This window comes from Eurypyga helias, unplaced genomic scaffold (assembly GCF_000690775.1).
Source record: "Eurypyga helias isolate BGI_N326 unplaced genomic scaffold, ASM69077v1 scaffold769, whole genome shotgun sequence".
In the NCBI taxonomy this organism is placed as follows: domain Eukaryota; kingdom Metazoa; phylum Chordata; class Aves; order Eurypygiformes; family Eurypygidae; genus Eurypyga; species Eurypyga helias.
In genome coordinates, this window is record NW_010273704.1 from 9,845 (window position 1) to 36,162 (window position 26,318).

General features: G+C 42.2%; 1 protein-coding gene across 1 annotated transcript; it reads right to left on the minus strand.

The window, feature by feature from the left end:
- Positions 1 to 1,712: 1,712 nt before the first annotated feature.
- TMEM181 (transmembrane protein 181) lies at positions 1,713 to 22,546 on the minus strand. The gene is made up of 17 exons (XM_010159553.1): positions 22,479 to 22,546; positions 21,590 to 21,693; positions 16,857 to 16,912; positions 15,482 to 15,572; positions 14,763 to 14,881; positions 13,328 to 13,447; positions 12,016 to 12,096; positions 10,944 to 11,043; positions 10,007 to 10,137; positions 8,451 to 8,542; positions 7,334 to 7,391; positions 6,563 to 6,665; positions 6,414 to 6,465; positions 5,699 to 5,781; positions 4,520 to 4,609; positions 2,721 to 2,787; positions 1,713 to 1,791 (listed from the first exon to the last, which is right to left on the minus strand). Exons 1-17 carry the CDS (start codon positions 22,544 to 22,546, stop codon positions 1,713 to 1,715), a joined length of 1,494 nt encoding a protein of 497 aa, XP_010157855.1.
- Between the last annotated feature and the right edge of the window lie 3,772 nt (positions 22,547 to 26,318).

The window sequence follows — 26,318 nt, forward strand, 5'->3', positions numbered from 1 at the left end:
GAACTGTCCTATGACAGCAGGGATGCAACCGCATGGAGCAGCTCCTTTGGTCCTCCCTATCCTGCGACATCTCCCACTCCTGGGGTGGTTATTGCAGCGGGAACGGTCTGGAACGGTTGTGGCATCAAAGCAGAACAAATCTACTTTGCCCCAAGCTGATTCAGCACGCCTGTAGTGCGACTTCGCTGCACTTGCTGCTAAGGCTGGTCAGCCAGAGCACAGTCCCACAGTGTGAGCCAGCACCGCGTTCTGTCCGACACGCCGGCTGTGCTTTGGAGCATCTTCTCTACGGCAGCAGGGCAGAGAAATTCCACAAGACTAAATCACAGTTACGAATCCATGGGGAAAATAAAAACAAATACTTTCAGAGAGGTCAACTACCTGAAAACAAATTGGTTCAAAACAAACAGTATCCACCTAAACTAAAGACAATGGTGTAGGAGAAACCCCCAACTTTTACAGAGAGAAGCAGCAGCATCGTAGTAGGAATACTTCATTCCCATGTAACTGTTCCAGCACAGACTGGAATGCAGATAGTCACAAAATGTGCTAGTGGAAGTTCCAGTCCGTACAGGTTGCAACAAGGAACTTGAACTACGCACAGAACGGGCTCAAAAGCAAACTCGTGCACGTTCAATACGTGAGCGACCACGACTGTTCCTAGGATGCAGGTTTCACGATCTATTAATACGACTTAAGGAAAAATTCTGGTGTAGAAAAAGCCTCTAAAAATTAAATATTTGGAAATTTGAAATTGTAATTCTCGATGCAACTTTCCTACTGTATTCTCTGTAACAATCTCCTCCAGCATACAAAAAAACCCCAGAAAGAAGACTACTGTCTTCCTTCTGAGATTTGTCGCTGCCTAAATATTTCCATTGGAAAGGGCCATTTAAAAAAACAAAGCAAAAACCAAAACAAACACTTCTGTGGTGGCAGTAAAGCACGTTACGAAACATGTTATGCAAATACTTTTGCACCACTGAGGCTATTTTAACTCACTAGAACTTGAGCATTTGCACATACCTTGCACTTACAAGTCTGGTAAACTTATTTAAATGCATTTTGAAAATGGTCTTAAGTCTATTATCACTTCTTCAAAGGAAGAATGGAAAGCTTTTCTTCTCTTAAAAAAAAAAAAAATAGAGGAAAACCCGTGAACCACTTCACTCCCTGCCTCCAGCTGGAAAGACTAAGGTAGAAAACTGAAAGGGAGATGAGGCACTTCGTACAGCAGTGGACAGCATACAAAGGAGCCAGCACAACTGAACCAGACGGATGACCGTATCCTGTACATAATCCTCAAAACAATTAAAACCAACCCCAAGCAGCAAGGAAGCAATTTTAAAATCAGCCTATAATCAGCGACACCTCTAAATGGATAGGGACCTAATGGGTTTAGTCCACAGACATCCTGCCATCAGGCATTTTATAAGCCATGAAAATTTTGGTTTCTTAAAAGTTTTCCCCACAACCTCTTCAAGTCAGGCATGTCATAAGCCATGAAAATTTTGGTTTAAGTTTTCCCCACAACCTCTTCAAGCATTCTTTTTCTCAGTTTTCACTTTGTAAACAGAAACAGAAGCAGGATGTCCTTCCTGGGAGTCGGTGTTCGGATGACAGCAAACTGTAAGGAAGCCAAGGAAGTTGTCCCTGTAGGAATACTTCACAACCGGTTTAATTCCAGCGGAACAGGTCTGTCTACATCCAAATCAATCACTGTCCGATTCCTCTTTATACTTGGCTCTAATAGCTTGGCCATTCTGAAGTGGCATTTCTTCGTAGTCACTCCTGCAAAACAGAAACTTGTTACAGATTCTGAACACGGTGTTCAGCTAGGGAGTCCAAAATAAACAGGACAGTTCTAAACCGCATCCAGGCATCACACTGTTATTTGGGTAAGAAGCTGCTGCTTTCCTTCCTTGATGGGGATATGACCAAGATATACGACTTCTCTCCAGAGGATCACGCATAGTAAGAGTTACTCCGGTCACTACGAGCCACTCTTCGCGAGGGTTAGTAGAGACACAGGCTGCTACTACCACTGCTCATCTTGCTAAAAAGGTGAGCTGCCTCAGACAAGGCACACAGCTGGCCTGGCACAAACCTGTTCGGCTTACTGCAGTATCAATCCCGTCCTCACTCTGCCCCCCACTTCAGTGTCTTTGGGAGGTGGTGAAAGCATCAGAGTTCGTTCGGTGCCTGGCACAGAGACACCTGATCGGGACAGGGGTTAAATGCTGCTGTAATTCTCTTATTACGTCAACACCCAAGTGCAGGAAGTTTTGCTAGATTTGGTTGTCCTCATCTCAGAAAGTGATGGCCACTTCAGAAGAGCCACTCTCCTTCCCTGAAGCGTTTACGTATGAGCTGCCACTCTGCTGGCGCCGCAGGCTCCTGCAGTCCTTCCTTCACTTAAAAGGGAAGCGCTTTCCTTTCACATCTCTCCCTGCCTCATGACCTGCCAGCACCCTAATGCTTACTCACCAGTTTGTATCACTGTCATGGCAATCCCTTGTAGAAACCAAAACCAAGAAAAACTGAAGTAACATGCATTCTGAGGGCACTTCTGTTTCAGAATAAGGTTGTCTTTCTGTTCTTTAGGCAGAATGCTTCCACTAACGACCTACAAAGCCTTCACTGGCATAATGAACGTGGAAAAGAACATCACGACAATAACACACCAAAAGTAACTCTCTACAGGTATTTTATAATCTTACCCATAAATCACATCATCATCTGAGTCATTCAGCATAGAAAAAGCAGGATTGTCTTTCAACTGTGATTCTGGAAAACACAAGTAAGGGTTAGTTCAGCGCATTACATGTAGAAACGTGGCTGTACTTCGAACCCAACGCTGAAGCAGCACCCTCAACAACTTCCAAGGAAGTCGCAACTACAATTCAACGAAACCATATCCCAGCAGGAAATTTCTCCTTTAAATTCTTCACCCGTCAGCCACAACAACATGGTATTCTGAAGAGTTAAGGGGATGACACAACTATCTCATTATTAGATAGACGTTCTCCGTGTTGAATAAGCAGATTTCCTCCCTTGTGCAGTTTCCTATGTCACATTACTTCAACCTGCACGTAAGAGTAATTAAGTCAGACTTCACTATTCTTAGTCATCACTCAAAAGTTCATATATATTTAAAAAGCACTTCATTAACTTCCTGGCTATTTCCAAGCTACAGACATAAGCAGACCAAAACTGTAACCCCTTAAATCAGTGACTAGCCAGTTCTTTTTCATTCTCGTAACAGATGAAGGACGGGCTCGTACCTTTATTGCCAGATGAAAGGAAGCACATACTTCCCACTGGCTATTCACGACGATTCTGCCTGCCTTGTTTTAAGGCCTTCGTTTCTTCCATAATGTGTGCTGCTTAGCTGCCCTTCATAATTATATGCAAGTAAAACTCAATCCAGCCATTTGCCCTACACAACTTTTTCCTGGCAGCTTTTTACTTTCTGGCTTCTATAAACTAATAATTCTTGCAACCCAAATGCAAGTTTTTAACTTTACCCTCACCCAGCCATTTCTCGTCTTTCTTAATAGAAAAATAGCATTTTTCTGTAACAGTTCCATCCGTCTCTACTCTAAAAAGTCTGGAGAAAAGATCAGCTCCACTATTTAGCGCCTTTCCCCCTGCACACCTCAGCATTCAAGATGAGATTGGACAGGGTGCTAGACAATCTCATCTGAGCTCCTTTTCCCACAAAAGGTTGGACCAGATGATCATTCCAGGTGCCTTCCAACCCAGGCTGTTCTATGGTTCTCTATTATGAACTCGGTGATTTAAGCAGAGTATGTACTCAGTGTAAGTATTTATTTTCATAGAATCACAGACTGGTTTGGGTTGGAAGGGACCTTAAAGACCGTCTAGGTCCAACCTCCCCTAGGGACACCTTCCACTAGACCAGGTTGCTCAAAGCCTCATCCTTTTCAAGATTTTACAGAATCTTTATCTGTTAGAGAGGATACTACGTTATAATCATCCCGTGAGTCAGACGACAGCCTCTATACAGGAATGCTGAAACAAGTGCCACCGATTTATCTCCCCTCACATGGGCTCTGTGCAGCCCCCTCCCCATAGCAAGTTGTTAGAGATCAGCTTCACTCCTGCTTTTCCAACAGCATGTTACCTGTTTCAGAGTCCAGTTTGCCAGCGTGCCAATATATTAACTTTATTGTTAGAACTAAGCACAAGTGAAGTACTGCTGCCCCTTACTGTCTGTGAGTCAGTACAGAAGTCAGTGCATGGTATGCACGCACCGTATTGACCATAAGCTTGTTCTAAGTGCGTAAGAGTTCAAGTCTAGCTGATTGGTTGTATACATTTTATGTGTACCTTCACACTTCCAACACTAGTTTTCTCTGGAGCAGTGCAGCTTCTGCTCACCTTAACTCAAACCGAAACAATCACGAGACAACCAAGATGCAAAGATGTCAGATGGTAACGGCTAATACCCAGGCTCTTGTCGTCTTAAGTTTGCCAGACAATTGCTTACACTTACCATATAGTGCATTCTTTGAAGGGGAATACACGAAGGCTAATGTGTAGAGATAAAAGTTCAACAAACCATAAAACGATAAGAATTCTGCTGGTAGTTAAGTGTCAAGGATATTGCTCAGTATAGCGCCATACGTCATTAACTTTGGAAACAAGACCCAAACCACCCATAAGGTGTTTTGGTGGCAAGGATGTCTACCTTACTAAAGCCTGAGAGCATGAACAGCTGAACCAAACTGCATGTTTCAAATCCAGTGACAACTGATGTACTCAAGTGGTTTCAAGGTAAAGCTCCCACTGAAGACAAAGCTTTAACAGAGGTAACACTCGCTGGGATAAGGTCCGCTCTAGAATGGTGGAGTGCATGGTAAATGGAATAGTTCTGCCTTCCATGGGAAAAGAAAGCTGAGTGAGGGGGGTTGTTCAGGTGGGGTTGTGTTGTTTTGGCTTGCTTTAAGTTCTTCCTTGGCCCAGCGATCGAGAAGGAAGGAAAAAGGACCATCTGTAGACAGAACTCTGAAGGTGGCTTCTTGCCATCATTTTGGGGAAATACTAATGGCTTTACGTATTGTTTTCTACTAGCTCCAACACATATCTTGGCTTATCAGTAACTGGAGCAGTTGCAGTAACACGGGCACTTTCAGAAAGTAGAACGAATTGGGATCTCGTGGTTCAGGTCCAGAAATACAGTCTGTAATCCCACTGCCAACAGACATCAGAAATACTGTGACCTCTTCCACACGTAGACTTGGACCAACACACAAATGCATTTTCAGTGACTTCCAACCTCTTAATTTCTCAAATACTTTGGTACACCCCCTGCCAACCGACAGGCATACAGCAGACTGAATTAAGGCAGCAGACGCAGCCAAATTTGTCACAGTAGCTTGTTAAAATTACTTGAACGCATGCATATCTAGGCCTTCATTCCTTCTGAAGGGTATCAAATGCAGCTGTGATTTATGTCATACAAACAAGGTAAACTGATGCTGTTTCAGCTCCTCATCTTTACAAAGAGCTGTTACAAAACGCTGACTTGAGACCTCGATCAGAACAGGCTGAACTTCAAAAGCCCACCTACGAGTCAGAGGTCTCAGTCCTTAGGTACTTAGCATTTTTAAGTATCTTCTGCATGAAAACAGATTAAGGTCCCTAGCCGAGCAGTACCACAAGACAAGGATATAATTCTGATAGTGAGTCGACAGCTCAGCAACAAAGTTGTCCTGGAGAACTTGTGCCCCGAAGCGCAGGTAGAGTATAACGATGCTGTGGAAAAAAGTTAAAAGCACATAGGTGTACCGTGTCCTTAAAGCGCAGAATTGGAACGGTGACTTAGTAGGAGAGTGCGAGAGAAAAGGGTTGTTACCACACTGACCGTTTATTTTAGGACACAGTTGCTTTCACAGTTCCAAAGTAAGAGCCATTCTTTCGTGATTAAAAGTCAGCGGTCAACTGAATAAAGAACTCCCGCCCACCTACCCCGGTCTATTTCCCTCAGATTTCATCCACTACAGACAATACAAGCGTCACCAGTAATTTGAAATAACTGATTGGAGTGAGGGAGACAGATATTAACAGTAATCAAAGAAACTAATTCTAAACTTCTGCTTTAAGTGAAGCTTACAAAGCTCCAGAACGGCGCACTGCAGACCACTCGGCAGGGCAGAAAACGCCTCTGCTAAGCGAACCTCTAACCCCTGCAGCGTATTGCTGTGTAAATAATGTAAAGCTAGCTCTAAAAGCCTCTAGAAGGTTTAAAAAAAATAAGAAATGCTTGCCATAACAATCATTTCAAAACCATTCCTCAGTTTCATCATCAATTTTATCAACAAAATGTATTCAAAGCCCTGAAAACAAGACTGTAACAGTACTGAGAACTCTACTTGAAAAAGCCTTACCTAATGACAAGCACTACAAAGGTTAACGCAGTCAAGAATTTTAACCTGAGATCTGAAAAAGATCGAGAAAAGTTGTTATGAGCCAACTTACACCAACCTCTAGGAGAAGCCAGCCTGCCCAGGGCAGAATCAAAAGAAATACTCCTTACCAACATAAGGCATGTTACGCAGTTCTGAGCACGCCCTCACTATCAGGAACAAAAGGTAGAGAACGTAGGTGGTTGCCACCACAAGGAAGAAGATTTTCATTCCCTGTAAGAGGAGCGTTAGTTTTTATTATTTAACAGAACTTTATCTATTCCTTCTTCCCTCAGTAGAAATCATTATTTCCCAAAGGACATCACAGAATGGCCCATTTATTCAGGGGAAGTAGGCCTATGAAAGGAAACACAAAACGAGATGGCTCTGCATCAAGGTAGGTTTTTGGGGAGTGTAAAGAAAGGATGTTGTAAACAGAAGACATCATTTTGTTCACTGAGTTCAGTTAGCTGAATCTCAATGATTTCCTAAAAAAAAAAACAATGCAAGGACCACTGTAAATCAGATCTTCCTTCAGAACAACAAAGTCTGAAATGTACTAGGGACAGAGGATTTTGGCAGGACTAAAGATGTCCAAACTGCTTTAATAAAAGGCTGAAGAAAATTTCTTTCAATCCCAACAGTCGTCTGTGACTAAACTTGTGGTGCTGAGTCTCCAAACTTGCAAGACAATTTACTCTTCTCACTGGGATGGAGCTCAATATGGCCTATCCAGGATCCACAGCAAAACTAAAAGCACCCTAGCCAGAATAAGACCATCTGACCAGCATCTGCTATTTTCTAAATTGTGTTACAGATTTTAATAGCAGAACAACCCCCACCTCCTTGTACAGCCTAACTCCACCTGACAGTTTACTAGGAAGAAAATATTTCCAACTTACCTGGAAATTACCTGTGTCGACCCTGTATTGATATGTAGGATCATGTACTTCATTAACACTAGAAAGAAAATCAAGATGAAAAAGTGGTACTTCCACGGTTACAAAAGGACAAGCTCAAAAAGCTGTACTGACCAAGAAATCCACTAACAAAGAAAAGGTTTGAGGTTACTACACGGCGTTTAGAACTAGAGGATTTGGCTGCATAAATTGGTGCAATGCCACTGGTGCCGACGTGACACTCTACATGACGTGACTTCTCCTCCTTCCCAAGGCAAGTTTTCAAGGAGTGTGGAGGATTTCAGTTGTGAGGATGCTTAATCTCCCCACTTATTTTTTAGAAACGTATGTGAATTCCTACAAGGCTTCAGGATTTAGTGCTTAAATTTTATCCTTGGTGGTGAGAATTACACGGAGGCAATAACTGTGGTGTAAGGCCTTCCCTCGTAGCAGTTGTGCCGATAGGGCATTCCCACAAGCATTTCCTGCCAATACGCTGCCTTCAACAATGGGCAGCGGCATGAAGAAGGTTAGAAAGTATCTTCCTTCTGAGAAATAAAATAAGAGGCAAACACTCGAGACTAAAACGGTTTAGAAACCACAAACATACCGAAACGGAGAGGGTTTTCTGTGTGGAGAATGGTGACACCTTTATGTCAACACAATGAGATGGGGGGGGAAAAAAAAAAAAGAGAAGCACTAACCCAAAGCAAAAGAACTGAGCGTGGAGGAGAGAGAGCACAGCGTCACTGCGCCCTGTCAATACCAGCTGTGCAGGTTTAACAGCCGAGAAAGTGAACTACACGGAAACACTTGCTTCAAATACTGAACGCTAACTGGGACAGAGCGCTAGAGGGAGTACTGCCGGGAGCCATCACACACGGACAAACTCGTGACCTCTAGATCTCACTCTGATTTACAAGATTATGTACTACTAGATCGTCCGTGAAGAATTCCGTTTTCAAATCCGTCGTAATTTGCGGAACAGGAATGTGTAAGAATTTGAACTCCATTCCTGTATCACAATCAGAGCTTTAAGAAACTGATACCACTAATTAGAAACAATTTTCTTGTTCCTGAAAAATCTCAGCTTCTTACTTCTGCACTAAATTTTACTTACGTTTGCCATATTCCCAGTGTGACAGAGGCCAGCCACAACAGTCCAACAATAAAGAATTTGTGCAGATAGAAAGTTAAGCACTTCCTTTCCCCCTGTTGAGAAAACAATAGTGTGGTGAAGAAGTGAACCCACATTTGAGATTTCACTCATTCTTGACAGAATAAAATAATTATGATCGTTGTTTTGTTCAACATGAACTACATTAAGACTCTCCTGTATTTTTAACCTGCGCAGGTGATTACAGACAACATAAAACTGTATCACCATTTGTGTTAATAAGATGCAGCAGATTGAGGGCATCCTTTTTATAAGGTCCCACATGTTTCAGTGGTACTGCTGTAACTGTAGGAATATGCTCCAGAACTCATATTTATCTTACGCAGTACTTTAAAGTGGTTTAAAAACAATCTAGCACCATATACAATAACAAAATGAGCGGCGTTCCCCAGGGGTCAGTGTTGGGACCTGTGCTGTTTAACATCTTTGTCGGGTACATGGATGATGGCATCGAGTGCACCCTCAGCAAGTTTGCCGACGACACCAAGCTGTGTGGCGCGGTCGACACGCTGGAGGGAAGGGATGCCATCCAGAGGGACCTGGACAGGCTGGAGAGGTGGGCCACTGCCAACCTCATGGAGTTCAACAAGGCCAAGTGCAAGGTCCTGCACCTGGGTTGGGGCAATCCCAAGCACAAGTACAGGCTGGGTGGGGAGTGGATAGAGAGCAGCTCCAAGGAGAAGGACTTGGGGGTACTGGTGGATGAAAAGCTGGACATGAGCCGGCAGTGTGTGCTGGCAGCCCAGAAAGCCAACCGTATCCTGGGCTGTATCAGGAGAAGTGTGGCCAGCAGACTGAGGGAGGGGGTTCTACCCCTCTACTCTGCTCTTGTGAGACCCCACCTGGAGTGCTGCGTCCAGCTGTGGAACCCACAACAAAGAAGGATATAGACTGGTTGGCTACAAGGAAGCTGGAGAGGACTTTTTACAAGGGCCTGTTGTGACAGGACAAGGGGTAATGGGTTTAAATTGAAAGCGGGGAGGTTTAGATCAGATATCAGGAAGAAGTTCTTCCCGGAGAGGGTGGTGAGGCACTGGAACAGGTTGCCCAGAGAAGCTGTGGATGCCCCATCCCTGGAAGTATTCAAGGCCAGGCTGGATGAGCCTTTGAGCAACCTGGTCTAGTGGAAGGTGTCCCTGCCCATGGCAGGGGGGTTGGAACTAGATGGTCTTTAAGGTCCCTTCCAACTCAAACCAGTCTGTGATTCTATGAACAAAACCCTTCAAGCAAGAAAAAAGCATAATGGTGTCATAATTCTGCAGACTGACTTGCAATAGAGTGGACTGTCCTGTATATCTCATTTAGGCATGGCAGCTTCAAGACTTTACCACAAATCATTTTAACTCCAAAGCTGCAGGTGACACATTGTACTTGAAGAATAAAATAAATGTCTCTCTTTTTATTTTTAAATTTGGTTTTATTTTTATCACCTTTTGAGAGAACTGGAAAAAAAAAATTCCTGTCTTCTCAGTAAGCAGTAGATAATGTTGCGCCCTTACCTGTACTCTTATACCGTGGTAGACACAAAGCCAGAACAACAACAGTGCGCACAGAAACAGTGACTGGAATAGATCATCCAGCATTCCAGGAAACCAGCTGTTCACCAGAAAAGAAAGGGGGAAAAAGGGATCTGTAACAAAGTAAGAAGGGAAAAAAAAATGTTAAACGGGGGAAAGCAGAGTCTTTTCCATCACAGAAAGTAAAGCAGAATGTATCTTCAGAAGAACAACCAACCCTAGTTTTTTCAAATTACACGAGTATATTAAACTGAAGTTTTCTGTATCTTAATTTACAAAGAAAATGGTGCCTTCAGCATCAATCCTCTGTGCTCTGGACATAACCTGAAACGGTTGCTAACATTTCTAGATGCCAGGTTTTACCAGACCTTCTACTAAACCACTGCTCTTGGTGATGACCTATAAAATTATCACAGGAAGTCTGAGAGGCAAATATTCTTTTGGTACAGCTAGAGGAGTGAGTGCCACAGTTTGATGCAGTTCACCGGACTAAAAGTAGCCTACATTCTAAACTACACTGCAAGTATCAGAAAAATGAAGTAAGACTTAGCAGATAAACACAGAAACCGCATTTAAGTGTCGCTATATGAAAGGTTCAGTATGGTTGCAGCCACCTATTCCAATCGGAGCTTTAAACAGATTGGTACTGCTAGAGGAGTGAGTGCCACAGTTTGATGCAGTTCACCGGACTAAAAGTAGCCTACATTCTAAACTACACTGCAAGTATCAGAAAAATGAAGTAAGACTTAGCAGATAAACACAGAAACCGCATTTAAGTGTCGCTATATGAAAGGTTCAGTATGGTTGCAGCCACCTATTCCAATCGGAGCTTTAAACAGAGTGGACATTCACGGGACTGAAAAGAATGAAATCCACCTGCTCATTATGCCCTTTTCTAAAAATTCCAGGATGCAAGTACCATTGTAAAGCAGCAGGAGAGGAAGGAGAATGGACATCCATTTCTGTTCAATACCCCAGTCTCTCATGGAGAATTTCCGGAGGGAATGTGCAAACAGACACTATAAAACAACAACAACAACAACTTGTAAGGAAGGAACACAGCCCTTAGTGGTTTTACCAGAGTAAAGAGATTGCTACTTCGGGAGGGCTTTGCCACTGAGAACACTGTAAAACAGGAGCCACAACTCCTAACTTCTACTTCTGTTTCAGGTTTGCTGGCTTACCCTTGCAAATTACTTAATCTCTCCAGCAAACTGAGAAGGAAACCAGCGACTACTGTGCCAATCAACAGCGTATGAAAATACGTTGCCTAATTACTGAGCACGCACTACCAACAACTGCCACTTAAATTCACTTTTTAAAAAAACAGATTCCATATCACATTCACAGCTACCTGCTGAGTGACCTCATCTACGTGAGAAAAATGCTACTCTGAAAATTCTGCATTTTAGATTTTATGTTGTTTTGTTGTGGTTTTGGTTTTTCTTCCCCCCACACACACTTCTTTTCCAGGGGGCAGACCAGGTTGGATGGGAGAGGGAATCTCAACCGTAGCATAACTTTGGCAGTAAGGGCCCTCTGGAGCTCATCTGGCCTATCCTCGCACTCCAGGCAGCGATGACTTCAAAGGCAGATCAAGGTCATACCCAACTGAGTCTTGCTCGTTTTCAGAGGTGGACAGCCCACAGCCTAGGCACCCTATTCCCATGTCTGAGCCTACCTGCACCGCATACACACTTTTTCTGGCATCTAATCACAGTTTCCTTTGTTTAAATTCTTTCTGTGCAATTCAGAATCAGAGCTTAGAAAAACAAGTTTTCCCATTTATCCTATTTCTTAATGCCTCTTCAACACCACTTGTAAAAACCTAAAAGCAGCAACTACGTAAGTATTTTAGGAACATTGTTTACACCCATTCAGTGATATCCTAACTCTGCCACCTGGGGTTGAGATACTGAACACCGTGCTACAGCGCAGTGTTACCTGCTGCCTACTAAATATACTCCAGAAAAATCGAAACCAAATCTTACCGTGACCAGAAAAGTAAGAACCACAAAGACAAATCGGAACCATATTTCCACTTGTGAAAAAGTTGGATTGTAAGTCTTCCACTACAAGAAAACAGAAGGAAAATAGCCCAATGAACCATGTTTTCCCAGGGTACACATGACATCAATAATTAGCACTTACGACAGGTACTGAAGAGTTCTCCGGCTTTTCAAAATTTAAAGGTATAACCAAATCCCACCATGGCACCATGGAAAGACAAGAATAAATTCAGACCCCTAGGACTGGCTGATGAAAAGGTGACCCAAGCAGCCCTACACCCTTGCTTCTCTTTTACCCTGACACTTTGTAACATACTCAGTGTGCTGCGCAAAGCAAGATAATCAGCCTCACAACCACCAACGCTCCAACACTTTGTCCCGTTTGAAATCTGGAACTAAGCAAAGGGTTTGTGAGTTTGTTCCCCCCCACCCCAGCTTATTTTTAATGATATACTTTATGCACCAGAATATTACAAATATTAATATTCATGAAGTTCGTTTACTAGATAGAAACCACTTTTGCTTTACAGCAAGATCTTTGCTTGCTACTTGCTCTGACATGCTGAATGTTGCATCCAGGTAGAATGTACCGCAGTAGCCTGTATCATAAATCTGGTTTAGTGCCATTTTCTCCCAATGCAAATGTTTCTAAATTTCCTTCTGGAGCCAATCAGCAGACAATGATGATTTAAGTGTTTTATAAGCAATTTTTAGCATGATGAACTGAGCTAGTTATTTCACTAGGGATTATTTTAATAAATTATTCTATTAGCCCACTTATTTACCTGAGTAAACATTTTTCTCTTCCTCATAAGCACAGTTAAAAAAAAATCTTCCTTTTTCTTTCAGTTAGTTAAATCTTTCTAGCCCACACTTTTGTAAGGTCTGCAAAAATCTTGCTAATTCAGACACACCTACTGGAGAGGCTGAAAAAGATACTGTGCTTTAGAGTGGCAACAGCTCAATAAGCAAATGCAGAAAACTGGATGTTCTAGTCTAGCTTGCCTGCTGTTAAAAACTACTCACAGGAATTAGACTAGATTGATCTGTTCTGGAAAACAGCATTAGCAGTTATGAAAGAAAAACCTCTCCTTACAGAGTTAAAAAAATTGGTCTAGACCCTTATTAACAGCAAACGCTATAACACTTCTGACATTAGTAGTGACAGAAAAATTAATTATGATGCATCTTTATCTTCAAAAATGAGATAACTTTTTTATTACAGTTAAAGCAGACTTCTACAGCATTAAGAATTAAAGAGATTTCTTTTCCTAGTATAAAGCTTTATACTTACTGTGAAAGTGATATTCTGGATGGTGTACGTTAACTTACTGAGATCTTCAAAGCTAACAAATATGTTGTACTGAGTGTAGTTCAGGTAGCCAAGGTGAGCAACAATGATTTCACTGCATTTCTGTGAACACACAGTGAGGAACAGTATGTAAAAGCTTTCAGTTTATTCCAGCATATGCACTCTTACAGTATACACGGGAGAATTTGTTTCTAAATGGTTGGATACTGATGATATTTATTATACACCTTACCAATCTTGATCACTCAGAATAAGACTCAAACAAGACCCACAGGTAAAGAATTTCTTGAAAGACACCCAATGGAGAGGGTCATGAAGCACTGGCACAGGTTGCCCAGAGAAGCTGTGGATGCCCCATCCCTGGAAGGGTTCAAGGCCAGGCTGGATGAGGCTTAGAGCAACCTGGTCTAGTGGAAGGTGTCCCTGCCCATGGCAGGGGGGTTGGAACTGGATGGGCTTTAAGGTCCCTTCCAACCCAAACCATTCTGTGATTCTATGAAAGCAGAAGAAACTGATAAAATCAGTCAGCATGATCAAAGGTGGAACCCATAAACAAGGATAGCTTTTCACTTCAGCTGGTGAAAGCAACTGCTGGCAGCACCAGGAAGGGTCTGTATAACTCTTGTCAGTCAAGCTCTAGGTCATCATCAGATTGTGAGATGGGGCTACCTTGTACTAACTCATTTCTAAAAGTTAGCAGGAGGAAAGTGAAAACCCAAGCATATTGCTCTCTTGACTGCGTGTAATTAAATCTAATGGAACACTATTCATTAATCTCTGCAGATTCATATATGTGTATATATGTATATAAAGAACACATCTGATTTACCCTAGATGCTTATCACAAAAAACATCAGCTGTGCTCTTCCCAAAGGTCTTGCACCTGGACAAGCTGTTTTGGATGTCTCTAAGCTTAAAAATTTCAGTGAAAATTATACTAGAAACTCAAAACATTAACATTTCTTCACAAGTGGCAAGAAAAATTTGGGTTTTTCAGAACACAGACACCAGCTAATTTCCACCAAACACTCTGCTAGGTGCTGGAGGAGAATTGTTCTCTCCTCTGGAGCCCTATGTCTTCTACTACCATGTTCCTTTCTTCAGTACTGGTAAATCTGTTCAGGTGACTAAGCAGAACACACAGCTTTGCTGGCAGAGAGCTACTCTAAAAAGAAAGAGGGGTCTTCAGGGAGTAACAGACACAAGTCACGGAAGTAAACAGCAAAAGATGGATGGGTATGTATCTTGGTCCGCGTTACTAGCTGGGTTGCAATTATAAACAAACCTATGCTCTGTAGTCTTTCCTAAGATGTGCTTAAGAGAGATACCCTCCTCGTTTGCAATGCGATGTCACATGCACACAAATAGACTTAAAGAAAATATACTGCATCAGATTTTTGTGTAAGCGGGCACATACTTGTGTACAACTGAGTAATCTCGTCCGATTGTGAACCTGATTATTAACGTATGGCGTGCTTCCATCCTTCACCACTCCAAGTACTTTGACTGTCATTGTAACATTCTTCTTGAGGGATACTATAACAAAAAGAGAAAACATTAAGCTATTGCTACATGGAGAAAGGAAAGCGCAAATAAAGTTCCAAATATAGTTTAAAACACATAGGATATCCAAAGATTACTCAGAGTTATTCAGTCATACTTTACTGGAGCAGGAGTCCAATATATTAATAACAAAACCACAAGACTTTATTTATATACTTAGGCAGTAAGTCACAAATGCCCTGTACTGAATCTTGAGAGATTAACAATTACTAATAGAGTATTTCTCACATATTTACAGGGAAGTTTTATTGAAAAATTAGTATCATTACAATGAACACACCTCACTTCCCCCAGAATGAAGGGAGACACAGATTCTCTAGATACTACTCCTTTCAACAGAAATAACAAACAACTTATTCCATATACCTGTTGCTTCCAGTTCTCAAGATAAGTGCTGTCCATGTCTTTACTGGGGGCAGGGGGTGGAGGGGAAGAAAAATGTATTGGAGGAAAAGCCCACCAACCATAGCCAGAAAGCAAGAGGATTGTGTATGTGACAGATGAAATGAAATATATACTATACACTATACAAGTTGCTGTAGCAGTTCCCTGAGAATGAGGTAAGAGTCTCACCATCCTGCTGATCCAACTCAACTATGCAGGTCAGCCACAGCTGCTGATTGTAAGTAGACAGTGGTGGCGAACTTAAATTAAATGGCTTCAGCTGCAAAAAAAAACCCACAAGGTTAGCACCAGCCATTATTCTCTTACATAATACATCTGTAGTTACAATGATAAAAGGCACATTAACTACCTTTGTGACAATATCTGGGGGAATATATTTAACTTGTGCTACTCTGTGGACAGTGTGATAAGCAGCTCAAACACAAGTCTTCCAGAGAAGTAGCTTAAACAGCACATGTATTTCACGCAGCACTGAAGTAAGGAAAGGTACGACTACTTAAAGCACATATAAAACACAGCATCAGTAAATCAAAAAAGTTTGGATATGCAAAAAAAATTCTGAGACCTAACCTGAAAATAAGAAGTAATTTCTGGCATTTTACATCAAAAGTCAGATTTGTGACCCCTCATCTGCTACATGGCTTTAAACCCATTCACCTACAATTATGAAAACAACAACTATTTTCCACTAGATTTTCTAAAAATCTCACATCCATTTCAAAAGCATGGAAGGTTATCATTAACAGATAAAACCTACATGCAGGCAACACTTGTCTTATTTGATAAGAAAATATGTTTTGAAGAAAAACGGCAAAACATCCATAATACAGTACCAGTTCAAACATAGGTAGGTGACTAACAGACAAAAAACCCAAAAGTTCCAGTATATTTAAAGAAAAATCAGAACAAAACAATGAAACCTTTTTAGCACTTTCACAGAATTTGGATAGTAGGTTGACAGTGAAGAGCTAGACAGAAATAAAAATCTAAGAACTGAGAACCAAAATACAAAAGGTTTCAAGAAAATGAACGTTAAGGCTCATGTCAGGAAGCCAGATCCCATGTCTTGGGCACGTGACAGTGAACAATGAACAGGAAGAAGAAATATTCCTTCCCAGCTGATAGAAAGGAAGATCACAAGAGGGATATCATTAGTTGCCACTGAAAGCAATGTTCTTCAGTTTATGTTCTCAATTTGTATTTCTGGACCCCCTAGAACAATCCCCAACACGAATTCACCAGGGAATCCTACGAACACCGAAGTGTTACTTCATCAGAAATTACTGTGCAGAAACACCACAGAATTCTCTACCTTATCTGCTCACAAGAGACTAGAAGTGTCTGCTGGGCCACCCACGAAATAACAGAGTGGTAGTGCAATACCGCACCTTCAGACTCAAACTGGAAAGCACCATGTGGCCAGTAAGTTTTCCAGTAAAAATTTAAATACTTAAAATAACCGGGGGGAAGGAGGGGAACGTTGAACGTTACCGACATCAAATACATCCAGTCATGTAATCCAGTGGTATTTATTAACTCTTACCTTTAGGCTGTTATTTAAGTCGGTTCTTGCTACAGAAGTTTCAATTACATTAGGACCTACACAATGTGGAAAAAGGAAGAAAACAATATTGAAGTATGTGTATGACTGATAAGTCATGACATAAATACAGGATTTCAAAAGGCTGTACAAAATACCTCCCTGCAAAGCAGGTAAATAGTATCCCACTTTTCAGATGTTTAAGCTGAAGGGTAATGACTCAGACATTTCAGTATCATTAATAAACTTGGCCTGGGTGTTCCTTTAAGACTTTCTGCCATAGTATTTCTAGGCATGATTAAATAGGTATTAAATCATAAGTCAGTCCGTGTCAGAAGCCCTGTATATGTTCTCTAAACGACTACAATCACCCACACAGTATTTTTCCCAAGCTAAGCTATACACCGCAGTCACGAAAAGTACTCAGTTACAGTGGCACTGTTGTTACAGCTACTTGAAGCTCAACAAGGGCTGCAAAAACACAACTGAAAAAACAACATATTTAATTGCACTATAAAGTTTCTACCGCCAAACTGCTAGAGTTACCTGATTTACAGAGAGCACAGCGTCCGTAACGCGCTGCGCTCAAGGCTCGGGTACCAGGGCAAACACAGCTCATTGTGTCTGGGCGCATGACGCTAATGCCTTTTTATGTACTTGCTCGTATAATCACAATAACTGTACTTTCTGCTTCGTGCTGGATTTACATTGCACTGGTCTGTTCAAGCCAAGATACCCACGTGTTTGTTTAGGGACAGTTCTCGGTCTGCTCAGACTGGGCCCCTCCTTTTCTGTAGAAATCTGGGGCTGTAATATATTATGTGTATCGTCACATAAATAAACATAAATGCATAGAAGTTCTATAGACAATTTCTCCTAAAACAGCCTATTTAATCAATGGAATTTCATGTCCAATTGCAGTGGGAGATGTTCAGCTCACTACCAGACTTCTAATGCAACCATTCTTCCAATCATTCTGGATACAGACATGCTTAACACATACCAATCAGTTGCATCCACCCACTCACACCCTACCTCTAGTTCTGTATACAGCAAATGGGAAGCAATAAAATCATAATTTGTGTTAGAACAGACCTCCAGAGGCCTTCTAGTCCACCCTCTTGTTTAATTAGATCAGGATGCTCAGGGCCATGTCCATCAGGTCTTGAACATCTCTAAGGACAGAGACTCCCCCAACCTCCCTGGGCAACCTGTTCCAGTATTTAATCACCCTTATGGTAAGAAAAATTTCCTAATATCTAACTGGAATTTCTTGTGCTCCAGCTTGTGTCTGTCTTCCACTCTATCTTCCCGCACCTCCGAAGAGTCTAGCCCCAGCTTCTGTGTACCCTCTGCTAAGGTGGTTGTACACAGCGGTATGGTTTCCCCTTAGCTGTCTTAGGTGTGCAAGAACCCGTTGTACTGGGGAGAAGTGGAATGCATGCAGGTATGTACATACACCAAAGTATGTACTCATGCATGCAAACACACATACACAAAAGGACTAAACCGGAAGGAAAGGGAAGAGTAGGAAAAGGTCTGTATCTGTATACCAGGGTGTGAACAAACACAGGAGATGTACAGCAGGTGGGGACACAGGCAGGACAGACGTGTGTATTTGGGTCACTCCAGAGGCTTCCCAGCCACAGTAAGATTTCTGTGTCCAAATGGTCTCTCCCCCTACGTATTTGGTCTGGCTATTTAATGTGATTTATTAATCCTCAACACATGCCATTTCAAGTCACAAACTTAGTACTAAAAAAAATTATGCAAGAAAAGCAGTTTTTCCACGAAGACCGCAGACTTCAAAGCTACTACAGAGAAACAATGGAAAAGAAGGAAGTTTACAAATGAGCAACCTGGGATCATTCAGTGCAGGAAGTATTTTCAGTAGGCTGTCATGACAGCTCTAAACATGCAGCATTGCTTGGGCTTCCATAACCACTCTAATTACAGTATTAACCATCCTACAGACTTCAAATGGAAAAATGAAGCATTTCACCCATCACACTCAAAGAAAGCTTCACATTATTTCAACTTCACTACCAGCCACACACTATAAAGTCCGTTCTGCATCACTGAACTTCTCAGTTCTCAAGTACATATAAGCACGGCAGATTTTTGGAAGGCATGGTTTGGTTTTTTTTTGAAAAGCATAACTCAATTTCAGTAAGTTCTCACAGTTTATCATATTTCATCATATTTCAGTAATTGTCTTAAACAATGGAATGAGCCTTTTTAAAAATGGTGGGTTTTTTACCAGAAGAACTGAACCAATTTTGGGGCAGTGAGATCACAGTCAACAGTTTTTTAGAGCAGCAACCAAAACCAATGAGGTTCTACTGCTATGACTGCTATGCCTCCAGCAAGCAATATATTAAAGTTTTTTAAAGTTTCTGGCCAAAATGATGCTGTGGTCTTATTATTAAAAAGTAGTGATTAAACTACACTGTCATTCTTTTAGTCTTGCTCAGTTAACAGAATCGCATCTGAAAGCGAAGAACCACCCTGAACTGGTGAACAGGAAAAGCGCACAGGTACAGGAAAAGAGCTCTGCACCTTGTATCTTCCTTGCACTTGTCTCACCTCAAAGATAACATACACCCATCGGGAAAAGGGAAAGAAAGTGAGTGCAATTTGGGAAACAAACCCAGGTCTGAGTCTGTCTTGGGTCACAAGAACTGAAGAGCAACAGCCACCTGGGATTCAACTGTCTCGACTTCTCAGATGAGAAGCAAGTCTTCTGCTGGGCTTCCCAAACTGCACATAGAGATGCTGAGTAGGGGCAGCGGCATATCCAAGTAGCACAGAGAATATGGATATATCTCCCACTTTTTCATTTACTCAGTGGGTTTGGTTAGTTTTGCTCAGAGTGCACCCTTTAATGAGGGAGCTCCCTATTGTTAGTGCCCCTCCCTCCCTTCACAGGGAGCAAGGAGCTGTCAACAAAAGCCTCAAAAAAAAAAAATCACAGTGAGTGTTCAGTGTCTCCTCCCAAGGTAAACAGAGTTCTTTTAAAAATAATTAAGTTCTTATAATGAGCTGTGTTCAGGCTTTGTCAACATAACTATCCAGTAAACCAACCTCACAAGGACAAGAAACCCACTGCCGCGCCAGTTCCTGAAGGGGATCGCAGGGGAGTCCTGGGACCCCAGCAAGGTACAGATGACCCAGCCTTGCTTACAGCAGCCAAGTCCCCTGGACCAAAGGCAACCACATCAGCAGATCCCTCTGCATGCAGATGAGATGCAACACACCAACAAAGCTCCCTTTAGGCTCTGCTACCAATTAGAATGAAATGCTCGGTTTTCTCTTCCAGGAGCACTGCTTTATGCCTGGTCTTATGTAAAACAACTTCCTTGTATTTCTTGCAATTGGGCAGTATAAATGCACAACTATAGCTGTGGTTCACTTTTTAAGCAAAATATCCAAATGACACTAAATTAATTTCAGGGTTTTTTACTTTATCATTAATATAAAATGCATTTTTGTAAATGTATTTGTATGGTATTTTAGTGGCCAAATAATGCCCTTCAGCATCGTTAGGAAAGTCACAGGAATACCAGGGGTTAACCTTTATGAACGGAAAGTCTCTCTGGAACTTAGGCTGCTACAATAAATCAAACAGCAGGAAAGAAGATCTTATTTCACAGACAAATGTTATTATTTAATGCTATTATGAAGAACGCACTGCCTACAGGCCACAGATGGGCCCAGAAAGCCCAAACAGCTGCCTCCCATTAACCCCCACTTCTTTCCGAGGCAGGCAGGAGCAGATGTGTTCCAGGCCTGGGCAGCCAGTCTCATTCTAAAGGAAGCGAAGGGCAAGGCAGAGGTAGTGACAACCCTACAGACAGGACAATCAGTGTCAGAGAGTGGCACAGGAGAACACACTGAGTGATGTGGAAATAAGCAGTAAAGTGGGAGGAGGTGGTAATGTCCTTAAATAATTCTCACATGGAGGTGGGAGGGCGGGTTGCTTAATAAGTACAAGTCCCTCCCTTCCCCTCTCTCTGCCACTGCACTTCTGCGTGGACAAAGCCATCCTGACAACAGAGTATTAGCTCATTAACACTGCAGTGACAGCACGCTGATTTCAAGTATGTTTTAGACTTGGAAAAGCTCTCTGGCATGAAATACAGAGGACTCCCACGCTTTCCATCTGCCTAATGACACTCAGTATCTTTGTCGACCAGACTTCCACAAATCCCTCTGATCTCCAGGATAAGTATCCTGGCACTAAGTACTTAGCGTCCCAGATCACATCATCACTCCCACAAAAGGTCTTTGGAACCAGAGACCCAAGTTCATAGATATATATGGTCGACAACAGAAGTTCATATTTTTACATTAGTAAAATACTTTATCACCCACAGGTTTAGGAGGCTTTACAAATAGTTATCGATTTCTTCACAGGAGATCAAGTATTAGCACCACCGTTTCACAAACTGAAATAGAAAGAAGAAAAGGAATGTAGCAGTCCACTGGAAAATTATGTTGCGCTGAAGCTGGTTTTGTTTTACTTTACGGACTCTCCCCTCCAAAGCAAGTGCAAATACTAAATCTGTGTAGGTGGTACTCCTATGAAAGAATGAGATAGAAGAAACAATTTCCTCTTCCTGTCAAAGACACCTCGGGGCAGTAAGCTCATTAGCATTTAAATATATCTGGAAATACCAATAGGTTCAGAACAAGCATACAAGAACAGTAATCTTTTGAAAGGACAACACCCTTACCTGCTATTCCTATGAAGACTGTCAGACCAAAACAAACAAAGAATACTACAAAGACCAGAACAAAATGCCGTTTGGACAGCGTATATAACCGCATCGGTGCCAGCCTACAAGAAGCAAAAGAAAGCACAGAATTAGCTGTCGGTTGTATTTCTTAAGGGGTGATGTTGGTGGGAAAATAGAACCCATTAATTCCTGCACAAAGAAAATTAAACCAAACTCTGAGGTAACATGTAACATTAAGAAAAAACAATATTAACGCTGCTTTACAAAGCAAGGATAACTACTAGGAATTATTAGACATTTGTATGTGCATGCACATCCACACTCCAAAATGTATGAATTTTGCCCATTCTTTTTATGCTAGGCTTTTCCATTGGCCTAAGACTTGAGCAAGAGAAAGCATTTCTCAGATGGAAAAGACCTTACCTTTTTTTAGTTCATACGCTGATAATTTAAACATCCAAGATACTCTCTTTACTGAAATGACACCTTAACTTAAAGGGACTGACTTCACCAACAGCTCAGTTACCTGCACAGGATCTTGATGAGTTTCCTACACCCTGTATATGTACTTCATCCCTGCAGGATCACCCCTAACAAGGAGTAAGGCAGAACTGCTGGACATGCATGCTCAGGCTCTGCATTCTTGTCTGAGCTCCACCAAAGCTTGGGAAATAGAAACCTGAACTTCAGTTAATCATTAGACACTTCAATACAAATGCACATAAAAGCAATGACATCTCTTCCACAACTGTTTGGTGGTTATCATTAGGTTAAAGACAAAATAGAGGGGAACAAACTACTTAAGGGACCAGTTGCATTCTCTTGGAAACAGGTAACTTCCAGTCCTGTTAGCTTAAGGGAAATATGATCCAAGAATTAATCCTACATAACATATTCCTCCTCTATCTTCCCTTTTGTTAAAAAGCATAGTTCAAGAAGGGACAGATCCGCCATGTGTCAAAATACAGCCAACATTTTGATTTGGGTTATGCCAGAACTAAGCCACCATATAGCTGATTTTCTACTGCTATTCCAGTAGGTATGATCATGGAAAGGTGTACAGGTGATATGGGAAAGCTGTCGGATCAGGGGTGGTGGGTGGTGGTGGTGTTTGCCAATAAAGCTGTGCGAGCACCACCATGAAAGAAATGAAAGCTTAAGACTCTAATGGCAGTCCCCTCTTTCAGCCTGGAATAAAACTTCTTTTCACCAGCTGAATGGTGCTCCTACTGGTTCACCACATTAACGAACAAATGCAGAAAAGATGGTGAAATCCTCTCCTTAGGCCCAGCCTGAATTCCGGGACCAGGTACCCCATGCCTGGCAGCCCTTAAAAGGAAGGCAAATGATTCACTTTAAACCAGTACAGGATTTCATAATAACCTCTATTTTCTTTAAGAACCATTGCATTCTCTCCAAATGAGGCACTGCAAAAATAATTACACTATTCCTCTGCTGTAAAGTTTGAAAGATCCAAATCTTCATTTAACTTACAAAGGAGGTGGGAAAGGGAGGAAAAACCCACAGCAGTAGTGAGAAGGGCAGGTGTGTATCTGTAACTCTCTGTTCCAAGTTTGCACAGACTGGCAGGGCAGGACTCTGGGCATGGCACCTGCAAACACAGCGTGATTGCCTTGCCACACACCCTACCGCTGAGCAAAAACCCCGCGCCAGCCTAAGGGGTCAGGATAGCTGATGGCGCAGCAAAAAAAGGTAAACAGTACCCGAAATTATCACAGTCATAAACAAGAACAGATCAGATCTCTGTCATCACACAGAAGTCTCTCAGACAAATAGGATTTTAAGTTGGCTTTGAAGAATGCCAATTAATAGAGGTATTTCAAACCAGCACTTGTCAGCACAATTTTTGCAGGGATACAGTATTCTCCTTAAATCAGTGCCTTAACACCCCAGCCCTCATGCACTTTTACAAGCTATTACATTTGTACTAGTACTAAAATAACATAACTAAATAACTAAGGTGCATTTTCGTCTCTGTTCCACGGGCTCCTTCAGTTCCATGGGTGACCTAGTATTCCTTCTCTGCCCAAGAACATCATGTATGGGGTATCACCTTGAGACACCAAAATACTAATCTGAACAGGAAAATCCTTGAAAAAATGGTTCATAAAAAGTTGATATGCCTAAATGAACTGTAAGGGTTTAATTGGATACAAAGTGCTTCATGGAAGAGCACTCACTGAAGATCACTCAATACACAGAAACCAGGTCTGGATGGGAAAATCCATGGGCCGAGAAGAGCTGACGACTGGAAGAGTATCGTATATATGCAGGAAATTACCACATGTGCTTGTGCTGTTCTTTACAGCTTACATCTGGACATCCACTTAACAGCTGCAGTCTGATGCAGGGTACTTCTGACTTGCTATGCATATTCTTGGTCCTTTTGATAAACTTCCTAATTTCCAAGTTTTGGGGGACACTTCATGAACATGAAAGGCAGCTTCACCTCTACAGTCCTTACAGGAAAGCCACCAGAGTTCACCACCCAGCCAACACTCACAGCGTTACAGCTATCAGCAATTATCACCTTGGTTTATTCATACGCTTGCCCATAGATGTGCTTGCAAGCTTCCAAAGAAACATGTTCCAGACACCGGTTCATTCTTTACTCCAGCTCCTCTCCAGATGGTGCAATACCTAGTAGTCAAAATGGGTAGGTATACACCTACAGTCATGCCTAACAGGCACTTAACAAAGAGAGGAGACCAGAGAAAGGGACACACTCCATGTTTTCCCTTCTTTCATACAGGTACTCCTGAAGTCTCATTTAAGTCATTGCCTGTACGTGCTACTTCACGGGTCAGTAAGGCAAAATGGACACTTTTCGTATGAGCAAATGCAAGAACTTGGCCAAATCTTAGCTACATTTATCATGAGAGCAAACAACAATTTATAGCATCCCTACCGGATGATGCATTCTTCACTGCCCCTCGCAGCAACAACAGAATTACTTCGAATGGTTTAACTGCCTAATTTCAACCTACCACCAGTGGACATACAAAGCAGACAAGATGACCTTCCCTTTTGTTCATTGCTTAACATCTGTCTTCCAGAAAGAGATTATGTAACATTTACGAACAGACATAAGCACAAGTTGATGAACCCCCACTAACCGCTTCTTCCTTACATCTGAAAGGCCTAATACAGAATAAAATGTTTAAAAGGCATTTATGGGAAAAGAAAAAAGGTTTCTCACTCTGGAAGCACGTATTCAAATGAGGAAAGAACTGAGCTTTGCTTTACCAGTGGAAGATGCCTCAATGAGCCTAGCCAAGGCAGTCCGAAACTCACGACTAGCCACCCAAGAGTCTGCAGATTTTTCAGGAGGCTTTTACCACCTGCACTGAGTTTTACCCTAACTCAGACAAAAACTAAGTATTTTATAATTGAATCAGATATGTCTGAAACTAGCTGCAAAGGAGGAGAAAGCACTGAGATGCAGAGAAGTGTTTTGCTTAGACATCTCAAATAGTAGTTGGTAAAAACTAAGCTGCACTAATTCAATCTGCAATAGAGTGAACTATGGAAACACACACCTCAACTGCAGTCTTTCAGTAGCCAGTTATATGTGAGACAGTAGGTTAAATCTTGCTCTTTGAGTAAGTTTTGGCTCAAACGGCTAAGCAAAATGTTTCTCAGGCTACTCCTCAACTTCAAATCACTTCTCATGCCTGAACAACACAGTCTTTGTTGTTCAACATACTAAGGACCCTTGTGAAAAACAGGGCCTTTCATACAAGTTTTCACTTAAGACTCTTAATTTACAGATGGGAAGCCTGTGACAAAATGGGGATTAAGCAATATGTAGCAGAGTTGACATTAAAACCAGAGCCCAGCACCCAGCCAACACTCGCAGCGTTACAGCTGTCAGCAATGACCACCCTGGTTTACTCAAACGCCACTGCACAGGTAATTAAAATCACTTTCACACACAGCAGTTTTTCTGCCATACTAGCCTCAGCATCACGACCTCCAACTGCTTTTCTCTATTTTAGGCTCACTTCCAAATAAAACCCTCAAACTCACTTTGATGTAAACGATTATATGTGCCACCCATATTCACAGTACTGGCTCCATCTGTGCACACTGCGCTTTCTCACAGTTCAGACGCTGCTTGCTTCGGTGTCCCTCGGAAAAACCTGCAATTTCTTCTTGCAGATGTACCCGCTATGGTTAACAGCCACTGAGGCAGCACACGACTACGTAAAAAGACGGATACAATTAACATCAGCAGTTAAGGTGTGGGACTGTCGTATGACAACTGATGGCTAACCATGACCATGCTGAACAGCTCCTGTGCACCGGGTGGGTTTGGCTCCTTTTTTTAGTGTCTTGCCCGTTGTATTTGCCGAAGCCTGAATCATTGGTCAGGGCTACGCGAGGGCATATTTGGGGAAACAAGTTTTTCCTCAACAGACGCGATCCGAGGGTGGAGATAAGGGGGTTTATTCACCACAGAAGAGGAAAACCAGCAGCGTGCCTCGCTCTCAGGTTTCTGACTGGCAAACCACTGCCCCCGAGGCACCAGTCTAACCCGCGGTGACCTGGTTTCCCTAACCAGCATTAACGTGCCTACACCGAATGACAGGGGGAGAGCTTAACCTCCCGCACCCGGCCAGAAGGCGGCAGCTCTTCTTCCCGCCCCGCACCCGCTCCCACGGTCCCCCCGAGACCCGGCGGACCGCGCCGGCGGCCGGCTCGC